This window comes from Mustela nivalis, assembly GCF_964662115.1.
Source record: "Mustela nivalis genome assembly, chromosome: 1".
NCBI classification, from domain to species: domain Eukaryota; kingdom Metazoa; phylum Chordata; class Mammalia; order Carnivora; family Mustelidae; genus Mustela; species Mustela nivalis.
This window is the reverse complement of record NC_139020.1, coordinates 18,081,749-18,102,347: the sequence shown is the minus strand read 5'-3', so window position 1 is coordinate 18,102,347 and position 20,599 is coordinate 18,081,749. Positions and strand designations below refer to the sequence as shown.

Here is a 20,599-nt window from a genome sequence, read left to right as displayed (position 1 = left end):
GCAGCTGCTTAACCAACTGAGCCACCCAGGCGTCCCAAACACTTGCACTTTTGTACAAAAATATTTATTGTGCCATTGCTTAAAATGGCAAAAATGGAAACTAGTTTTATGATCTTTTATGTTTTTAAAAGATCCCATTTGTATTTATACATATATGTTTATACATGTAGAAAAAGGACTGAACAGAGAAAACATGTCAAAGTGTCCTATCTGGGGAGTCAGAGAGGACAGGGTTGTTTCTGCACAAAATTTTTACTGTGAACAGCGTAAGTTGTTTTAAACTTTAAAGAAAGTAAAAAGTAAATAATAATAATAGAGGGAAAATAAACATCAGTGTAAGTCTTAGGGAGAAAAAAGATAGTTAATTTTCTTTTTTTAAGATTTCTTTATTAATTTAGAGGGAATACTCAAGGAGCGGGAGGGGCAGAGCCAGAGTGAGATAAAGAATCCCAAGCAGGTGCTCGCTTCGGCAGCACATATACTAAAAAAAAAAAAAGAATCCCAAGCAGACCTCCCCCTGAGCATGGTGTCCATATGCTGAGCACGGAGCCTGACAGGGCTCAATCCCATGACCCCAAGATCATGACCTGAGCCAAAACCAAGAGTGGGACACCCAACCGAGACACTCTGGTGCCCCAATAGTTAATCTTTATAAGAACACACAAATATTTCATATAAAATTTTTATTTTATTATACATATTTAAATTTTAGGAAGTTATTAGGTCGATGCACTTTCCTCTGTAGGTTTAGTTTGATCTTCAGTTACCTGTAAATACATGAATACTTTACTTTTCTAATAAATAACCACTTTTAGTTTTACTCTTCCCCCACCATTTTAAATCATTCCATAGTCCTTTTCCTATTACCCTTGGTCTTTCTCCTTCATTAGTAATTATTACAGAAAGTTAAACAGAAAAAGAAGAAAATGCACAAGGCCAGGTTCCCAATATAGATTATCATGTAAAGTACAACAATTTCATTAAAAATATAATCTGAAGCATATAGCTAGGCTTCTCCAGTCTGTCATTTTATTTTTCAATTACAAAATGAAATCACTCACGTACGAAAAATACCAGCAATGCTGTCACACAGTATTTTAAATCAGTGGATTTTCTTGGGAGGTATAATTCTATTTTAAATATGGTATATTACAGGTTTAGTAGAAGTAGGTATCTGTACATCCACATTTCTACTCTGTGTCACTCAAACACATCAAACAGCTAAACTTACTCCTCATTACCCTGACACTCACCCCCACCTCCAGCATTATTTATCCCTGTGAAGGTCTCTACCCAGCTGCCCACACCTGCTATTCGAGAATCCACTGTTCTCTTACGTGCATATTCAACCAACAGTCCTACTAATTCTACCTGAGTGACTCTCACTGCCACACCTAAGCTTCAGGACCTCACCACCTTCTATCCCTCTAACAGGACTGCTAGTTTAAGCCACAGCTTTCTTCCATGCTGCTCCAGAGTAAGCATTTAAACACAAATAGCTGACCCATAGGTTACTTCCTTTTTCACATTCCCCAGTAACCCCCAATCACTTCCAGGAGGGGAATGCCAATTCTTTAGCATGGAAGACAAGCCCCTCTTCATACGCTATTTCCAACAGACTTTGCTGGATTCGTCACCCACCCTACAGAAGACTGTACATTCAGATCCATCTTCTATTCCTCTCTCTCTCCATTCCTCCATCTCTCTAGGCATTATCTCCTCTGAGATAACCACCAACCCAACCCCAAGCAAATTATCTGCCAGGCCCACTTTCAGTCATCCTCTAAGCCAACTTAACCAACTCCAATCCCTGGGAACCCTCCTTAACCGATCCTCCAGCTTAGTCCAGGTCCTTTGCGGTATGCCAGAATTCCACTTGTACACCCAACTGTCAGCTTGCAAGTCTAGTTTCCAATAAAGTAGCCTCCCTGAGGCCAGTAAGTAGGTTTTATTCATTTCTTTACCTACAGCTCCCGGCACATAACACACATTCGACATGTCTATGCTAGTTGAATCAATGCACCATATGTTTAACCTACTCCCTTTAAACAAAATGGACAGAAGGAAACTGAACCAGAATAAATTTTGCAAAAACAGCTATTCCCTGATTTCTATTACATACTCTAGGTTACTACCCCCACTATTTTTCTACATCTATGATAAACTCATTTCTCCTCTAGTTTCCTAACCTAAAATGATGATTATGGTGAAGGGGATTAAGAGCGCACTTAATCGTGACAAGCACTGAGTAATGTATAGAATTGATGAATCGTTGCACTGTACACCTGAAACTAATATAACACTGTGTGTTAATTACACTTGAATAATATATATGTATATATATAAATTAAAAATAAATAATAAAATGATAATTGTTACCAAAGAAACAAAATTTTTCTATCCATTCAAAAGTACTTTCTTTTCATGAGGAAATTATATGTACTCTTTACACAAGAACATTATGACTAAGTGCCTCAATAATAAATTCTATCTGTAAATTCATTAATAGAGACTAGGTTTGTACATCATCATAAAAAATTATCAATACTTACCAGGTAACCCATACACCAAAGGTTGGGCTCAAAATTTGCCATGACACATATATAATAAACCCTGAATGGGTTAACAGACTGAATGTAAATGCACTAGCAAAAACAACTGAAAAACCGTATGAAGAGATATATAATCAAGTGGAAATTGTAAGAATGGGTATTTGTTCGGAGGTCACTTTGCAAATGGTTCATGAAGACAGTAAGACTTGGATGAGGTACTGAAGAATAAGTAGGATGTATTCATTCACAGAGAGGAGGAGAAAAGGACAGAGAGTCCAGACAAAAAGTGCCATGAGCAAGCAAACTTGAAAATAAGTCGGACTTAATAATGTTAATATATATTTGAAAGTTACTGAGAGTAGATTTTAAAAGTTCTTACCACACACACAGAATATGTAACTCTGTGAGGTGATGGCAATGCTAACCTTATTGTGGTAATTAGTTTGCACTACATACAAATATAGAATCATTACAATGTACATCTTAAACTTACACAATGCTATATATATATCAATTATAAAGCTGCAAAAAATAAAGTGATATAAGACTGCAAACTAAAAAAAAAAAAAAAAAAAAAAGAAGAAGAAGAAGAAGAAAAAAGATAGTTTGATATATGCTTGCAAGCTTGAGTGGAAAATCAAGGTAACTAGGAAGGGTTTATGAGGCCAGATTACATGGACCAGCTAATCAATGATGTACGTAAAGGACGAGCACTTAGCCTATGAACGAGTAAATAGGGATAGCAGAGGTCAAGAAATACAATCACTCCTACTGGTGAAATCACAATCATCCCTACTGTGTCAGTTTAAAGGCCTGACACAAAATGAACTACAAAACACAAGAACTCAAATACTATTCTTCAGGACATCTGCACATTTAATATGTCAACCAATGTCAAGGCAGTTTCAAAATATATCTGACAAACTTTAATCTTCCCATGCTCATTAAGTCTACAAAAAAATTATCAAAGACATAATTAACATCTCTGGACCCTCTAAGAACTATTACTACTATAGAGCAGCATTCTTATTCTTCTTCAAGTTCTACAGTATCCTCTCCATGATATTAACAAACAAAAAGAGAAGAAATGCCAAATTACAACTATTCTCTTGCCAAGATACTACTGGGGTCACCAACTATAACACTGCTTTAGCTATTGAGACAACTAATTACTTTTTTCTTTTGTTTTCTTTTCTTCTCTTTTTTATTTGTTGTGTTGTTGCTTGATTCCAGTAAAAATTTCTTCATGGAACAGTAGTCATTAGCCGTCAAAAACACTTACCATTTTCCGAGATCTTTCCAACAACTTATTCCATATCGTAAAATGTGCCTTGAAAAGAAAAGATTCACTATGAATTAAATAAAGCAATGAAGTTAAAATAAAAGGAAATGAGTCTTAAGTAGGTTTTAAACAAAACAAATACATAAGAAGTCAGGCAGTACTAACGAGCCTAAGTAGTTACAAAAGTAGATTCGAGGAGGAGAAAAGGTACTTTACAGGACAGCTGCTGTGTCTGGCATGTAAGAAAAGCAGACATAGCACTGAAAATGCCACTCGTCCTCTTTTCTCCTTCCTAATCACCACCATCGCAGACAGCATTCCTTCTAATGGGAAGCAAAACTCTGCCTCATTTTCCCATGGGCTGTAGTTCTTTCCCTAAATAGCCATTTTCAACAAACTAGAGGTCATTCTTCAAACCACTAGCAATCACAAGGAGAGATTCATCAAGAACTGATATGACCAGTGTTGACCGACGGTGACACCTTCACACTGAAATGGCAGTTTTAGAGGATTTAACACATTACCTTAAAGAACAAGTAAAAACTAATGGAGACAAAATAATTATAGAACCAATTACTTAATCCTTAAAAATTGTATATAGTTGGGGATTCTCAGAATGCACAGATGAAAACTGTGTAAAATGCATTAAGGACTGCATCAATTTTACTAAGTCATTTAAAGGTGATACTGAGGGATACGGGTGGGCCAGTGACTATGTCTCACTGAATGACCTGGTAAAATCTATGATAAAAGATAAAATTACTGTATGTACATGTAAGCCCTTCTGGAGAAAAGAGCAGCATTGTATGTTTAAAGGGAAAACCACACCTGACTCCAGCAGAATGGACAATGGGTGCAGACCCTCCGGTGTGGCTGGAAGCCGGTGGATGATGGAGAAAGTGGTATGCGAGGTCAGAGAGGCAGGCAAAGGCCAGATAATGTAGGGCTTTGTGAGACAACATACAGGGCTAGGATTTTTTTTTTTTTTTTTTAAGATTTTATTCATTTCAGATAGAGAAGGAGAGAACACAAGCTGGGGGAGAGGGAGAGGAAGAAGCAGGCTCCCTGCTGAGCTGGAAGCCCAATGCAGGGCTCAATCCCAGGACCTGGAGATCATGACCTGAGTGGAAGGCAGATGTTTAACCACTGAGTCACCCAGGTGCCCCCAGGGTTGGGATTTTTAGAAGAAGCCCCTGGAATGTATAGGGCAAAGGGATTACATGATCTGATTTGTATATGAAAAAGGTCATTCTGGATACTAAGTAAGGAATGTGCTTCAGGGGCCAGAGTGAAATCAAGGAAGGGGTAGAGTAAGGCGGGTTGGAAAGGGTGGTGGTAGCAGATGTGATGCTATGCGACAGAGGGACTCCGGGCATGTTTCAGTGTTAAGAATTTAAAGGCCTTGCTGATGAATGGGATAGAGCATAGATGGGAGGGAAATGGAGAATCAAGGATTACCTCTCAGCTAAGTAGATGGTGAAATGCAGAAAGCTAGCAAAGGAAACGGGTACGTGGAGAAAAATCGAACGTGTCAAGGACAAATGCTAAAAAGTACAAAATGTTGATGAATGAGATGAAGGATTTAAATGAAAGATATACTATGTTCATAGACTAGAAGATACAATTTAGTAAAGACATCAATTCTTCCCAAATTGATACACAGGTTAAATAAAATTCCTATCAAAGTCCAGTAAGACTGGTCAAAACAGAAAGATTATCCTAAAATTAAATGAAAAAGCAAAGAACCTAAAATAATTTAATCAATTTTTATAAATAATAACACAGGATGAATTCTTCTACCTGATTCAAGAACCATTTACTGCTACAGTAATCAAGACCATGATACTGGTAGGACAGACACACAAACCAATGGAACAGAATAGAGAACCCAGAAATAGAACCATAGGGATATCCCCAAATGATTTTAACAAGGTGCCAAAGCAATTTAATGGAGGAAGGAAGACTTTTTAACAAATGATGTTGGATGGGACGCCTGGGTGGCTCAGTTGGTTGGACAACTGCCTTCGGCTCGGGTCATGATCGTGGCGTCCTGGGATCAAGTCCCGCATCGGACTCCCAGCTCCATGGGGAGTCTGCTTCTCTCTCTGACCTTCTCCTCGTTCATGCTCTCTCTCACTGTCTCTCTCTCAAGTAAATAAATAAAATATTAAAAAAAACAAAACAAATGATGTTGGAGCAATTTGACATGTATAGGCAAGAAAAACGAATCACAACCTGAATCTCAGACATTATGTAAAATTTAACAAAAAATGGAACACAGAATTAAATATAAAACTATAAAACTGTTAGGGGGAAAAAAGGAAGAAAATCATTGGGCTCTAGGTCCAGGCAAAGAATTCTTTGAATCAACACCAAAAACATGATCCATACACAGAAAAACTGATAAACTAAACATCAAAACTAAAAACTTCTGATCTGCCCAACTTCTAATCTTCTGTTAGAAGGATGAAAAGATGTAATTACGGACGGAAAATATATGTAAACTTGTTATATATATATACAATGAAAGACTAATAGCCAGAATATACTAGGAAAAAAACTCTTAGAAATTCAACAGCAGTAAAAAAAAAAAAAAAAAAAAAAAAACTAATTAGAACATAAACAAAAAAAATAAACAGACATTTCACCAAAAAAAATATACAAATGGTAAACACATGAAAAGTTGTTCAACAAAATTAGCCAACAGGAAAATGCAAATTAAAGCTACAGTATGAAATCACTACGAGCCTATCATAATGGCTAAAAACAGTGACAATGTCAAATGCTGGCAATGATCAAAAAACTGATTACTCACACACTGTTGATAGGAATGGTCAAATGGCAGAGTCACTCTGGAAATCAGTTTGATAGTTTCTTAAAAAACTAAGTATATGCCTACCATATGAGCCAGCAATTGCACTCATGGGCATTTATCCCAGAGAAACGAAAACACATATTCACAAAAATGTTCATAGCAGCTTTATCCATAATAGCCAAAAAACTATAAATATATATATATATATATATATATATATATATATATATCCTTTAACAGGTGAATGGTTAAATAATACACAGTAGGTCTATACCACAGAATACTATACAGCAATAAAAAAGAACCAACTACACAACAACCTTGATGAATCCTCAGAGAATGATGCTGTGAGAAAAAAGCCAATCCCCAAAGATTACATAATGTATTATTCCATTCATGATATTCCTGAGATGGAAATTTGTAGGAGAGAGCAGACTAATAGTGGCCAGAGGTGAGGAGGTGGAGGTGGGGCAGAGAAGAGTGGGTATGCCTATAAAGGGCCAAAAGGAGAGAGCCTTGTAAAGAAATTGTACTATATCCTCATTATGTCAATGTCCATACTCTGGCTGTGAAACTGTACTGTTAGTTTTGTAAGACGCTATCATTGGGAAAACTAGGTAAAGGTAACTTGGAATCTCTGTATTATTTCTTATAACTACATGTGAACCTACACAGATTTTGAATTATCTCAAAATCCAAAGTTGAATTTTTTAAAAAAAGGCATTAACAAGGAGTGGGAACAATATGGAAAATAACAGACTCTGGGTCATAAATAGATTAGGAAAATTAAGGAGAAAAGTCTGCCAAACCTAAACCTGAAAGACATTCCAGAAGGCCTTACCAATATGCACGCCAATAATCTTCAGTGCACCCTCCTTCCCTATACTAACTCGAAAAATTAAAATTACTATCCCAGTTTGATTCAACTTTTTCAACTAGTATTTCTTTTGTGAATGATCAGTTTACATTCCAGCGAAAATTGTTTTTATCATAAACCTGAATTTACAAAGTATTACTGTCACACAACTTAATGAAAATTAAAATGTCTGTCCTTCAAACTGGTATAAAATCAAGACCAGAATCACAATCACTCCCCAAACTGGATGATCTGAAACTTTAAACTTTACTTACTCTTAAGTGTACGGGTAAAGACAGACCCTGGAATCTTCGTACAAGACCCAATGGGGTGGCTTGAAGATTATGAACTGCCGACACTTCATACTGGAAACAAATACTTGTTCTTGGGATAAGAGGACCCTCACTCACATCAATGAAGTCACCAAACCTGATTTGATTTTAAAAACAAACACATTGAACCTCAAAATGAAACCATTTACAGTAGTTTAGAAAAAAATCTATTTATTCTCTTTGGGACAATGTCCCCAAGTCAAGAACATTTCATGTGGGTCAATTCAGTCTCTACTGCTCCTGACACAATAATCTCAAGTGAGGAGGCTAAAACTATGAAAATTAAAGTCAAGCGAACCCTGTTCTTCATTAGCACTGATAAAATTTTACAGAGACTTTTAGACCACTGAACGTAACATGCTATCGAATGAATCCAATTTCTAAAACCTTGTAATCTATAACCTTGTAACAACTCATTGTAATAGAGTTAGGAACTCAATGTATAAAACAGATTGTCCGAAGAGCAGCTTTGTAGAAAAAAATTAACTCTGAGCCAAGAAAACATGAGACTGAGAAAAAAAGATATAGGTCACAAAGTCACTTCTGCGCATGCATTATGCATTGTCTTATCTCCCTCATCCCTGTATCAGAAAGCACATTCCTATTTTACTTACTTATATGTAACATAAGTAGTAATTAGTATTGACATTTGTGAATACACATGAATTATGTTCAATTCGTAGCAATGAATATTTTGCCCAATTTCAAAATTAACTTTTGAAAATCACATTTTTAAACAATGGTTTTCAACTCTTAAACAATGGTTTTCAACTCTTGAAATGCTGAAATAAAAATAACAAACAATAGAATGAGGAACAGAAACCAGAACTGCTCCTGAAGATAATTTAAATCATCCAGTTACCACCCTACAAAAACAATGAACAAAGCAACAGAAAATAAGATAATGAGAATAACAAATTTGAGTACAAATGCATCTTTTGCAGTCATACACCACATTGGGTAACCACAATAAAGCTACATCTTCCTATAAATTAGCATGACAGCCAATTTATTTTTACTTACCTGTGTAGCTTAACTATTCTCTCAGGGTTCTGAGACGCCTTCTCTTCTATGAAATCCATTTTGTACCTAAAAAGTGGCAAAGAAAAAAAAATTTTACTTCTAAATATACAAAATTTTTAAAGGGCCCCTCCTTTTCTCTTCCCCTTTAGCCATAGTTTTTGAAAGAGGGGTTTACACTTGGGAGCCTCCCCTCATGCCTCACGTCCTTCAGTCTGGCCACGATGTCACAACTCCACCAAACTCCATCTCTCCGAGTGCTCTTTTCCTCTGGCCTCCATGACACTCCCTACTGCTGAATACTTTAACTCTCTGGCCACTCTTCCCCCTCTCCACTCTCTAGTGGACCTGTCCTACAGCCCCTTTTCACTAAGTAACCTCCCTGGGCTAGCTCCTTAACATGCACAGCTTTAATCCCACTTCTGTTTTCCTCCTTCCACAGTTCAGCTTTTAATCCACATCCCTCTTATGAGCCCTGAACTATATATCTAAGACCCTCCTGAACATCTATTAGACTGTTTCACAATTACCTTACACTCTGCAATTCTCACACAGAGCAAAAATTTACTCCTTCTTTTCCTGCCAAATGTATTCTTACTCCTGAGTTTCCTAGCTTAGTAAATGACACCGCCAACTACCCACACGTCTAAGTGAAAAACTTCAGAGATTTCCTTGATTCCTGCTTCTCCTGCCACACCCCCTCCATCCAATTCATTGCCAAGTCATGTCAATTCTATGGCCTAAATGTTTCTCAAATCTACCCAATCCTGTTACTACAGCTAATAGCAGAGATGGAACTGCATAACCCAGGTTCAAATCATAGTTTTACCACTATTAAGAGCCCTCTTTACCCCAGAGCTAAACGAGTATTAGGAGGGTGTATGTCAAAGTTGGGAAGCATGAGTTGACGTGAAAACATCCACTTACTCATACCCCTTCTGCCAAAGCCCCCCATACATTATTAAGGGAGCCAGTTCCCTTAATATTTGTCCCTTTTGACCCACCTCTAAGAGATGCACATGTCCCCTGGGAGTCAAAGCCATGTAAGGCTCCCCCTACAGCAGAAGGCCTAATCACTGACCTACCTTAACCATCCAAAATTCTCTATTCCCTCAAACTTGCCCCCAAACCATCCCTAAACCTCCTTCCACACATTCAGCTAACTTTCTTACAAGCCCTCCTAGACTTGTAAAGTGGAGTGGAGAGAATGGGAAATCTCATGGAATGAACATCTAGAGTACACTATGGTGGCTATGGAGCACTTAATGTAATTAGCCCGAAATGAAATGTGCCTTCAGAGTAGAGGGGGGCGCCTGGTGGCTCAGTGGGTTAGGCCTCTGCCTTCAGCTTGGGTCGCAATGTCAGAGTCCTGGGATCGAGCCCTGCATGGGGCTCTCTGCTCAGCGGGGAGCCTGCTTCCCCCTCTCTCTCTGCCTGCCTCTCTGCCTACTTGTGTTCTGTCAAATAAATAAGCAAAATCTTAAAAAAAAAAAAAAAAAAAAGTAAACTACATGAGATTCTGAAGACCTAGCATGAAAAACTGTACAGTATCATCAATTTTGTAATATTATTTTTTTAAAGATTTTATTTATTTATTTGACAGAGAGAAATTACAAGTACACTGAGAGGCAGGCAGAGAGAGAAGGAAGCAGGCTCCCTGCTGAGCAGAGAGCCCGACGAGGGACTCGATCCCAGGGCCCTGAGATCATGACCTGAGCCGAAGGCAGCGGCTTAACCCACTGAGCCACCCAGGCGCCCCCAATTTTGTAATATTGATCACATGCTGAATTACCATTTTAGATATATTGTTTAAATAAAATGTATTACTAAAATTAACTTCACCTTTTGACTTGTTTAATGTAGCTACTAGAAAATTTAGTTATATAGATGGCTTACATTATATCTCTATTGGACAGCATGACCCTAGAATTGTAGCACAGGAAGTATCTTGGTATGTTCTAATAATACAAGGAATTTTCTTATAGAATCAATGGTGCTTTGGGTCTATAGAACTACCTGCAGTCTAGTTCAGTTAAACTAGTATGTTCCTACTGCTTTCTTAGTACACTGGTTCCAGGATATGCGAAATACTATAAACTAACCCTATGCAAACTTACATCTCATTTTATAAATACCTAAAGAAATTCCAGCCCATAACCTTGAATGAATTGCAGGGGTATATTCTGTCTTAAGAATCTAGTATCTGTTATTTTTTTGCAATGAAGATTTCCCTAATTAGTTCTAATTTCAATTAGATTAATATTAAAACATAGTTTATGTTGTTACAATTAGTAGAAGGTGGTAAAGTTTAAGTTTTCTGAGTGAGAAAGGGGACTGAGGACCCAGGGAAGATTTAAAATGTTGGCAAAGAAAATCCACCAGATGAATAATTCTGGTGCAGAAGACTAAGACCTGGCTATGTGAATGTTTTATTTTGGTGTTAGCTCCCTCCAGAGGACTGGCATTCTCTATCTCACCCCTGTAGGAGGGTGAGAAGGAAAGGCTGCCAAATGAACAAAATGATACAGTTCCATGGATGCTATCACTTCATGATGAAAGGAAAAAGGGGAAACACACTGCAATGCTGCTATGAAGTGAAGGACTTCTCTGGTCAAAGAAACAGAGAAGTAAGACAAACAGAATTATCGAGGGGAGGTCTTTTCTCTGTGAAATAAGCAATGAGATGAATCAAAGTAAATAGGCTGGTACAGAAAAAGAGATCTGAGAGCTAAAAATAAGTGTCCTTTGCACATCAGATATAGAGATTCTTAAGAGCTAAATTTTCTTCATTACATATAACTTCAGGAGGTTGAATCTCACTTCCAAGGGAGCCAACACTTACTTGTTGTGCTGAAATATTTCTAATGCCACTTTTGCTTCCACTTCCAGAACTTCAAATGGAAGATCTTTATAAATTAAAGTGTGAGCATCTTTCGTGAAGGAACGTAGATTCTCCTTCAAAATGAAAGTATTAACTTTTTGTAACAATTGACTTAAAAGCATTTCTCCATAAGGCAGATAAAACTGTATGCTAAATACTATAAATCCAACTAAAAGAAAAAGCAAAAGCAACTTTGTTAGGAGTTATTAATTTATAACAATTAAGTATTCAGACCATAAATTTAACTATTGAAACTTGTAATTTACTTGTAATTAAGATATTAACCTATATTAATTATTATAGATAATCCTACAAAGAAATCTTAATAAACATTTCATTCAAATTATACAACCCTTACAGTTTATTAAAACATGACGCAATTAAAAATGCTAATAAAAAGATACAAAAATGTGTTTACATTTTAAGTAAAACTAAGCTTTTTTAAATGAACAGGGAAATTATTGTTTGTCATTCAGAACATTTTACCAGGAAATACAATGTCATCATTGGCCTTGCCCAAAATATAGCATACATTTAATATAAAAATTCATGTTTAATAAAAAGTCACTTTTATGCAATTAAAATGACTGATTAATACACATTAACAATATTTATGACACTTTTAATAAAAGCTGTAATTGAGTTTTCATACTATAAATCATTTTTAATACACAAAAGACCAAGCACTGTTACGCAAGTAATTTTTGTAATAAAATTCTTTCCATAAACTTCCTATTAGATTTTTTTTGCATGAAATGACTCTTCTCCATTCTTAAAGGGACAATTTATAACAAAGCCACATTCATGATTTTATACAACTGTTACTTGAATGTAACTCTTCACCACTTTTTCTAAGTGATCCACCCAACCCCATGGTGCCTGTAATTAGTACATTTCTTTTTTATTTAAAGTTTTACATTTAAAAAAAGGAAAAGAAGGCAGCAAGTTTCATACATAATGAGAACTCTTAATCTCATTAGTTCTTACTTAACCCCCCAACAAGTGAGAATCCTTTCTTAAATCTGAGGGCATATCTGAGAGAGAAATTACACTGACACCTGTTCAGAGACCACAGAGTTCCAATCCCTTCCCTGTATCCCCCTGCACCCTCCACCTTTCTTTCTACATCTCTTCCCTCTCCCCTCTCTCCCTCTCTTCGCTCCTTCCTGTTTCCCTCTGCTGTCCTTCTTGATATTAACCAATTTAAGCAGGATTATACAAGAAATAACTTCCAAAGCCAGAATTACTAATTACTAGACATAAAAAAAAAACTCCAAAATTTTGCAATAAGGAATTACAACATTTCACTAAATCTAAAATATACCATTAAGAAAAAACGCTACCATGCTATCTATAGTAAGATATATTTTTTTTCCAGAGATGTTAAAATGTGAAAAAAACGTACACAGTAGCATTGATAAAATGGTATGGTACATCACCTTTCCTTTCCTGATCTCCAGACTTCCATGTGTAGGACATACAGTTTGGCTTAAGAATCAAGTATTTGCCTCTTCTCCCCAGTGATAACTGAATTTCTAGGCTTGACAATTTAAAGTCATCAGTATACTCTCCTTACAGGGCATCTGATCTAAATCATCTTTGTTAGCCATGTGCTACCCAGTTGCCAGACCAACAAGGACAACACTCATTACACAATCAGATCATTCACCAATTGTCTAGTTTGTTGCTATCTGAGTTAGCTTTGTCAAAGCCTGATTCTTAATTCACTCTATCCTCTACCCTCTATCCCTCCTTTCAGGGTAACCTTTGTGTATAGGGAGATCTCACAGCATGCAACAAGCTAAAATCGTTTAGGGCAGTGGTTTTCAAATTGTGCTCGGATGATTCAAGAAAGTAAGGCTCCAAGCTTCCACCACTACATCAACCAAGATGGTTAACCTTCTCTATTTTATATTCTGGGCATCTTGAAAACCACTATCTTAAGAAACAGAATGAACAATACTAGGAAAAAAGTACTTCAAGTAAGACACAAAACTTCCACACAACTGACCACATTGTGAATACCCTCATTCATCTGCCTCTATCTTAAATTCACTGAAAAAGCCAACAACACAGGTAGGGAGGTAGGTAAGTAGGGTCTTTTAAATTAAATATTCTTAACATGCAGTAGCATTCAACAATTTAGGACTCATTCTAACAACAAAAGGCCCAGATTCTAAAATTAATATTCCAAACACTATACTTACTTTTGTTGGCATCCACTCATCAAGTCTCTTATCCAGAACTACATCATAGCAGAAGGCTCCACAGATTACTGTAAATCCAACCAAAATGAAAGGCAAAGTCAAATCTGTTACAATAAAGTGACTTATTGGGAACAAATATTTAGACCATAAAAAGAAGGGCCGACAATCTCTCTGCACTCTACAAACTAAAAACTGTCACCATTATCCCAGCTCTTGCCAAAGTTCTACAACTTGGCCCCACCCAAAAAACTAATTCACCTTTTGTTAACCCAAAATCACAAGTATGTTTTTCAACATTCATGTTTTCTTCCAGAATAGTATCACTACAGAGATTTCAAATAGTTACTAAACATAAAAATTCCAAAAGAATATTTAATATGTAGGTGAATGACTAAATGGACATAAAATGTTGAATTTTTTGTGTTCTAAACTGCCTTATTTTTGTTGTTTTGCCTTTCTTAGAATCATTCATTGAGCTTTTTAAATATTTTTGGTGTACATACTTCTATATATTTTTTAAATTACAAATGTGATCCTACTGCACATACTGATGCAAAATCCTAGTTTCACCAAAATTACAAAGAGTGTGAACTCTTGATTCTTCCCAATATGGTTCCTCTCCAGAGTAGTAGATGTTTCTGGTGAAAAAGTGCCACCTAAACACAGCTTTCTCCAGAATTCTATTTATATTCTCATTTCTTCTTCTTCCACATATTTGATTCAGAAATACATGCTTAAAGGCAGGAAACAAACGCGGAGACAATGTAACTACATGAAATTCATATTCAAAAGAAACATTCTCCTCGAATTCCGTTATTACATAATGGACTCCATTAATTAAATAAGACGTTTCATTACCCTTTATAAATGGAATATATGTATGATAGCAGTATATATTATATAAAATTAGACATAAGCTAAAAAAAAAAGCATCTCTATAAAATACCAAAAATAGGTATGAAACCACTGAAGGATTATAAAAATATGCAAGTGTGTGTGTACATTACCAGGAACTTCTGGAGCTCGGACCAAACTGACCACATACTCATCTTTGAACGCCCTCTCTATCACACAGCCCATGATCATGGCACAAGAACGCCAATAAGCCTGGGAAAATAAAATACACACAAACATAATACATACGAAGATTCACTAACATTTCTTCAGTATTAAAATTTAGGTTAACTTTTGACTTAGGAGCTCTTTCTCTGTCCATCCTCAGCATGGAGCAACAGGGAACATCAGGCCGTGGCATTACCTCTCCCAAGCAACAGGCACAAAAGAATGTGCTGTTAGCAATGTTTCTGTGCCAGATGCCATGCACTATGTTATCAAACAATACATAGTTTTACTATCTGGTTGCAACTTTATGTTTAACCCAAGATAAAGGTAACTTGTTAACAAACCTGTGCTAAAGTAAAAATAAATAAATAAATAGTATTAATATAAACCTGTTTATACCATATATAATAAAGAGGAAAAACTCAACTTTTAAGAATTTATGACTCCTGGGGCGCCTGGGTGGCTCAGTGGGTTAAAGCCTCTGCCTTCGGCTCAGGTCATGATCCCAGGGTCCTGGGATCGAGCCCCACATCGGGCTCTCTGCTAAGCGGGAAGCCTGCTTCCTCCTCTCTCTCTCTGCCTACTTGTGATTTCTGTCTGTCAAATAAATAAATAAGATCTTTAAAAAAAAAAAAAAGAATTTATGACTCCTACACTCTAACTAACATCACAAGGCACATCACTCAAGTTATTTGTATTTACAGCAAAGCAACCTATTAACTGGGCTTTCATTTTACCAGCACATTTGACCCATGGACAAGCTTAATGTGGGTATCCATGCAATGACCTGATCAGAGTCATAAACAGAAACACAAGTCCCACAGCAGACCTGCCCATACTATGTCCCATACTGGCACCACTATAACTGGGCAACTGACCTTCATAAGCACTTCTCACCTGAGGACTAAAAAACTGGGCTCACTTGGTTGTGTGCAGCAGAAACTGCTCCAGGATTTACTCTACAGAACCACATACCATATATTAGAAATAACAAATCCAAGCTTTGAAGGCAAGTAGCAAAATGCAGCTCATCTATCCTACTTAAATGTTTTTAATGTCTGTTGAACTCCAGAGTCAGAACACCTAGATTAAAATCCAAGCGCTACAATCTCCTAAACTGGTAAACTAGGTCAAGCTACTGAACCTCTCTTTGTTTCAGTTTACTTATCTGGAAAGCAGGAATAACAGTACCCATTTTTATGGGATTTTTATGAAGAGTAAATGAGTTAATGCCTATAAATCAACTAAGATAGTGCCTGATACATAATTAATACATGATGTGAGCTATTATCATGTCTATCATTTTCTTAAGTGTTTCATTTCAACATATACTTATTGAATACCTACTGTATGTAAGTCAAGAACTAGGTCCAACAGGGGACATAATCCCTGTCTTCACAGAGCCAAGAATCCAACGCGTTCAATGGTTCATATTGCAAGGCAATATTAAAATATTATATCTAGAGACATTTATCCAAGTGCTGTGAAGCCCTAAAGAGGGATTCGTTCTGACAAGAAGAAACTGACAACATCCCAAAGAGCAAGTAGCATTTTAATTGAACTATAAAAGAGAAATAGGATTTTAAGAGGGAGGAAAGAAAATACCCAGAGTTAAAGAAGAACATCAGCAAAAGCCAGGAGGCTAAACCATTAGTGACCAAGGCCCTTAGTATAACCAGAGCAAAGAGGAAGTGGAAAGCTGCCACGAAAGTAAGCTCGAAAGCAAGGTGGGCATCAGATCATGCACGGGGCTTGAAAAGGAAGGGGAATAACCTTCATGTCCTTCCTGAAAGTTAGCAGGTAGGAAAAAAGTGGCACAATCTTTAGTCATGTCACTTAATGAAACTCTTACAGGGCTACTCAGGAAGACTTTAGAATTAAAAATGGGGGCAGGACGCAGAGTTAAAAAGTTACTGAAATAATCCAACAATGATCAAAGGCTGAATTGAAGCAGTTTTGGGAATGTAAAGTAGAGAGTGATCGATAAATGTCAGTGCAGCAAAGAGATGAATGTAAAGACAAGTTAAATAGTTTTTCTCACACCAAAATACAAAGAAAGGATGCCAAGTTCAAGGATTTTTTGAACTGTGGAAACGCCTAATCTAACAAGCAAAACACTGGTTATCTAGTACATTACATTTGACCTTGGCCACATTTGCACATTTAATGGTCTGTAGCAAAAGTATTTTAATTAAAAAAAAAAAAAAGAAGAAGAAGAAGAAGAAAACTAAGGGGGAAAAAAGAACACAGAGGCAGAAATACCTTATTCACTTCTCCTGGATCACGATCTTTGAAAGTAAGAAATTCAATTTCACAGGATTTGGTCAAAGGTTTATACATGTCCCAAGGCTGTCCGTCCACAAGAGCCAGAATGGACTTCCTGCAGTACCACTCACTTAAATCTAGAGATTTAAAACAGATTGAAGGTCTAAATCTAACAGAACCCAAAGTGAAAACTTACATGTTTATGTGCTCCATTAAGAAATAAAACAACAGAAAAGCAAAATTCTGCAATGACTTCCTTCAGGGGAAAAAAAGTCTTACAACTTACATCTGTAACTAATAAAAAAATATTCAACACATCCAATATATTCTTACTAACAAAACTGCCCAAACTATTTACAAAAATCATTAAGGCTAAGTCTAATTTCAAATTAATCTGTCAATTATTAAGTAGTAAAACAATTTTCCAAGAGCTACACTTAAATATTAAGAGAGCAGTATCATGGATATATTTGGGTATGTACCCACATAACTTTATAGAGAAAATATCTAAATATATATCCAGAGTAAATCTGGTCTAAATGGCTTTGGGGTCTTGCATCCAAACCACCTCTTACTTCCCTAACATGGCCTGTTCAAGTTAAATACCAGTAACAGTTTTTAATTATCAGTACGAATTCACATATAAGCCCATCATCTCTGGCCTGTTCTTTGACCAGAAGGCAAGTGCAACTCCAACCCTGGTTAGATGTTTTTCAAGTACAGAGCTACTCACAGAAGGGGTCAAGCTCCTAGTACAGGGTCTAAGTTCCATACAGAGGGGTCAGGTCTGGTTTTGTTCACTCATTCGTATACGCAGAACCTAGCACCATGCCTGTAGCATGGTAAGGACTCAAAAGCGTACTGGGTGATGTGAGAAGGTACGAACGACGAGCCAGCATCAGTGCAGGAGTCGAGCCAGCATCAGTGCAGGAGTCGTGCTGAGGGCACTCACAGGCTTCGTGTCGATGTGCAAAACGTACAAAGCTCCTTAAGGACCTGTACTTTGTCTTAACCTCCTCTGTAATCCTAATGCCTATCACACAGCAACGGTCCAGGAAATGTTCACAAAAGTAGTAAACAATGATCATAAGTACTAATTCAAGTGCCCAAACAACGGAAGATCCAGAGTAATATGCTAGCTTAAGCTTTTAACTGAAATTATTTATTACTTAAATGAAATCATTACTGAGTTTTTCAAAAGTTTAAACAATGCAGCTAGCCCTATATATGAGCACGCATGCTGGTGTACAGATCTATTTTGAAAGTTTTCTAAATTTCAATATGACCAGTTCTATCAAAGGTACTTTAAAAGCATTTTGATGGGGGCGCCTGGGAGGCTCAGGTCATGATCCCAGGGTCCTAGGATAAAGCCCCACATCGGGCTCCCTGGGCACTGGATGCCCTGCTCAGCGGGAAGCCTGCTTCTCCCTCTCCTACTCCCCTGTTCATGTTCCCTCTCTCGCTGTGTCTCTCTCCATTAATAAATAAGTGAAATCTTTTAAAGTTTAAAATAAAAGCATTTTGATCACAAATAATCTATACAGAGGCCCTGTACCCTTCCTGTACACACTGAATCACACAGAGGGCACAGTGATCTCCTTTAAAATATGAACACAACACGTAATTTGACCCTCATCACATGCACCCCATGCAAATACCACTGACACATTTACTAGGTAGACACATGGCTGTCAAAACATAGTATGGACAAATCGTAACGCACAAGGAGGCAAGTGGTAAGCAGGTAAGACTGAAAGGAGGCCATAAAGACTAGAAACAGGAAAAGGCGGCCAGAAAAGCTGGTCATCCGAGGTCAGGGCTGTCCCTCTACCCCAAATTTCTTTGATGAGCTCCCCACAGTGACCGCCCCCATCACCCCAGGGTGCTGTCTAAAAAGGGCAAGCACACTAGTGACACCTCTGCCTCCTCACGCCTGGACCAGTTAACAGCACCCCAAACCCCGACGGATTCAAGCGAGTCCGGGGACCACCGGTGCGTGACAGGGCCGGCGTTTCTAGACCCACGGGGAGTCTGAAGAGCTCAAGGCAGCGATCAGAGAGCGAGAGCAAGATGCCCGAGAAAGGAGAAGGTCTCCAACCAAGTTCAGGGAGCAACCACCGAGTCTCGCCTCCTCGGAACCCACTCTTCCGCAGAGGTGACGCAATAAAACAGCCAAAACTGGATCCTGGTTCGCTACTTACGCATGGCACAGTTGTAAGGAGTGGAAATGTTTTTATTCATCACAAAAACCGTGCCAGGGTCGGTTTTCCCAACGTGTTTAACTTCGATCTTCTCGGTGCGGGGAGTGAAGGACAGCTGCCTGTTCTTCTCTTGATTGAAGAGATCGTTCTGCCTTTCTGCCCGTTCGGTCGGGGACAGGCGGGAGGCTGGCGACGTCGCGATCGACCCTGGGTGGAAGTGACAAGCCAGGTCGACGGGGAACCAACGCGTAAGGCGGCGGGGATGCCCCACCCCGCACCCCGCTCCTTGCTGGACCGGGGAGGCCACGCCATTTTAAACCGCCGCTTGCCAAAATGCGCTCCGAGGTCAACCTGAGGCGCTTTCCAGGGTTGATGATGAAAAAGGCCAGCGGAAGAAATCCGCCCCGGCCCGGACCCCGGCCCGGACCCCGGCCCGGACCCCGGCCCGGACCCCCGCCCTGGCACGCGGCCGCCTCCCCGCCCGATCTGCACCGCCCGCCGGTCGGCCGTCCCACTCCGAACTCGAGGACCCCAAGTCAGCCCCGTCGCTGGGAAGGGGAGCAAAGCGGTCGCTCTGGAAGACCCTGGGGACGAGAAAGCTCCAGAGCACGGAGCGCCCTCGCCCAAACGATCCATCCCAGAGCGGGAAACGCTGAGCCTGTTTCCCAAACCCTAAATGAGAGCGGATGTGCAGTCCTCCCACGGGAAAACGAGCCCCTGTCGCGCCGGGGACGCGGGGTCCTTCCCGGCCGGCCCTGAGCTCCTCCCGCGCCCCCTGCGCCCCGAGGTCTGGACCCTCCGGCCGGGAGCCGGCGGCGGCCGCCGCAGCCGGGACCTGAAGCGCCACCTCCGCCCTCGACCCCGTACGTGGGACCTCCCAGCACCCGCCTCGGGCCCCATCTGAGTAGACACTCCCTCAAGCCTCGGTTTTCGTCCGCTCGGACGCTGACACTCACTCCAGCCAGCCCCGCCACTGGGGGCGGCCCGCCAGAGGCGCAGCCCCCGGATCCCCACGGCCATTGCCGCCGCCTCTGCCGTAAGAATCGCCTCGCGCGGGTCCTCCTCTGCACCCCCTCCCCGGAAACTCTAAGCACGCACCCTGCGTTCCGTAGACCAGATTAGTTCC

The 20,599-nt window shown here is 39.0% G+C and overlaps 1 protein-coding gene across 3 annotated transcripts; it reads right to left on the bottom strand.

Annotated features, from left to right (window-relative positions):
* Positions 1-668: 668 nt before the first annotated feature.
* Positions 669-20,579, bottom strand: MRPL39 (mitochondrial ribosomal protein L39). 3 transcript variants are annotated; one of them, XM_082695087.1, is made up of 10 exons: positions 20,430-20,579; positions 19,474-19,680; positions 17,270-17,409; positions 14,953-15,052; positions 13,946-14,013; positions 11,700-11,812; positions 8,861-8,926; positions 7,781-7,934; positions 3,835-3,882; positions 669-767 (listed from the first exon to the last, which is right to left on the bottom strand). In XM_082695087.1, exons 1-10 carry the CDS (start codon positions 20,491-20,493, stop codon positions 720-722), a joined length of 1,008 nt encoding a protein of 335 aa, XP_082551213.1. In that variant the 5' UTR covers positions 20,494-20,579; the 3' UTR covers positions 669-719. The 3 variants fall into 3 exon arrangements, with proteins under 3 accessions (XP_082551213.1, XP_082551212.1, XP_082551211.1); XM_082695086.1 differs by lacking the exon at positions 20,430-20,579 and adding an exon at positions 19,803-20,345 and having other exon boundaries at positions 669-2,613; XM_082695085.1 differs by lacking the exon at positions 20,430-20,579 and adding an exon at positions 19,803-20,341.
* Positions 20,580-20,599: the final 20 nt, after the last annotated feature.

Bases quoted from the DNA above. Each gene is read 5' to 3' on its own strand.
- MRPL39 (XM_082695085.1), bottom strand. From the start codon at position 20,109: ATGGATCGTTTGGGCGAGGGCGCTCCGTGCTCTGGAGCTTTCTCGTCC. The intron at 14,014-14,952 runs GTAATGTACACA...TTGGATTTACAG, and splicing joins CCGAGCTCCAGAAGTTCCTG to TAATCTGTGGAGCCTTCTGC. The intron at 768-3,834 runs GTAAGTGTTTTT...ATGTATTTACAG, and splicing joins TGGAAAGATCTCGGAAAATG to GTAACTGAAGATCAAACTAA.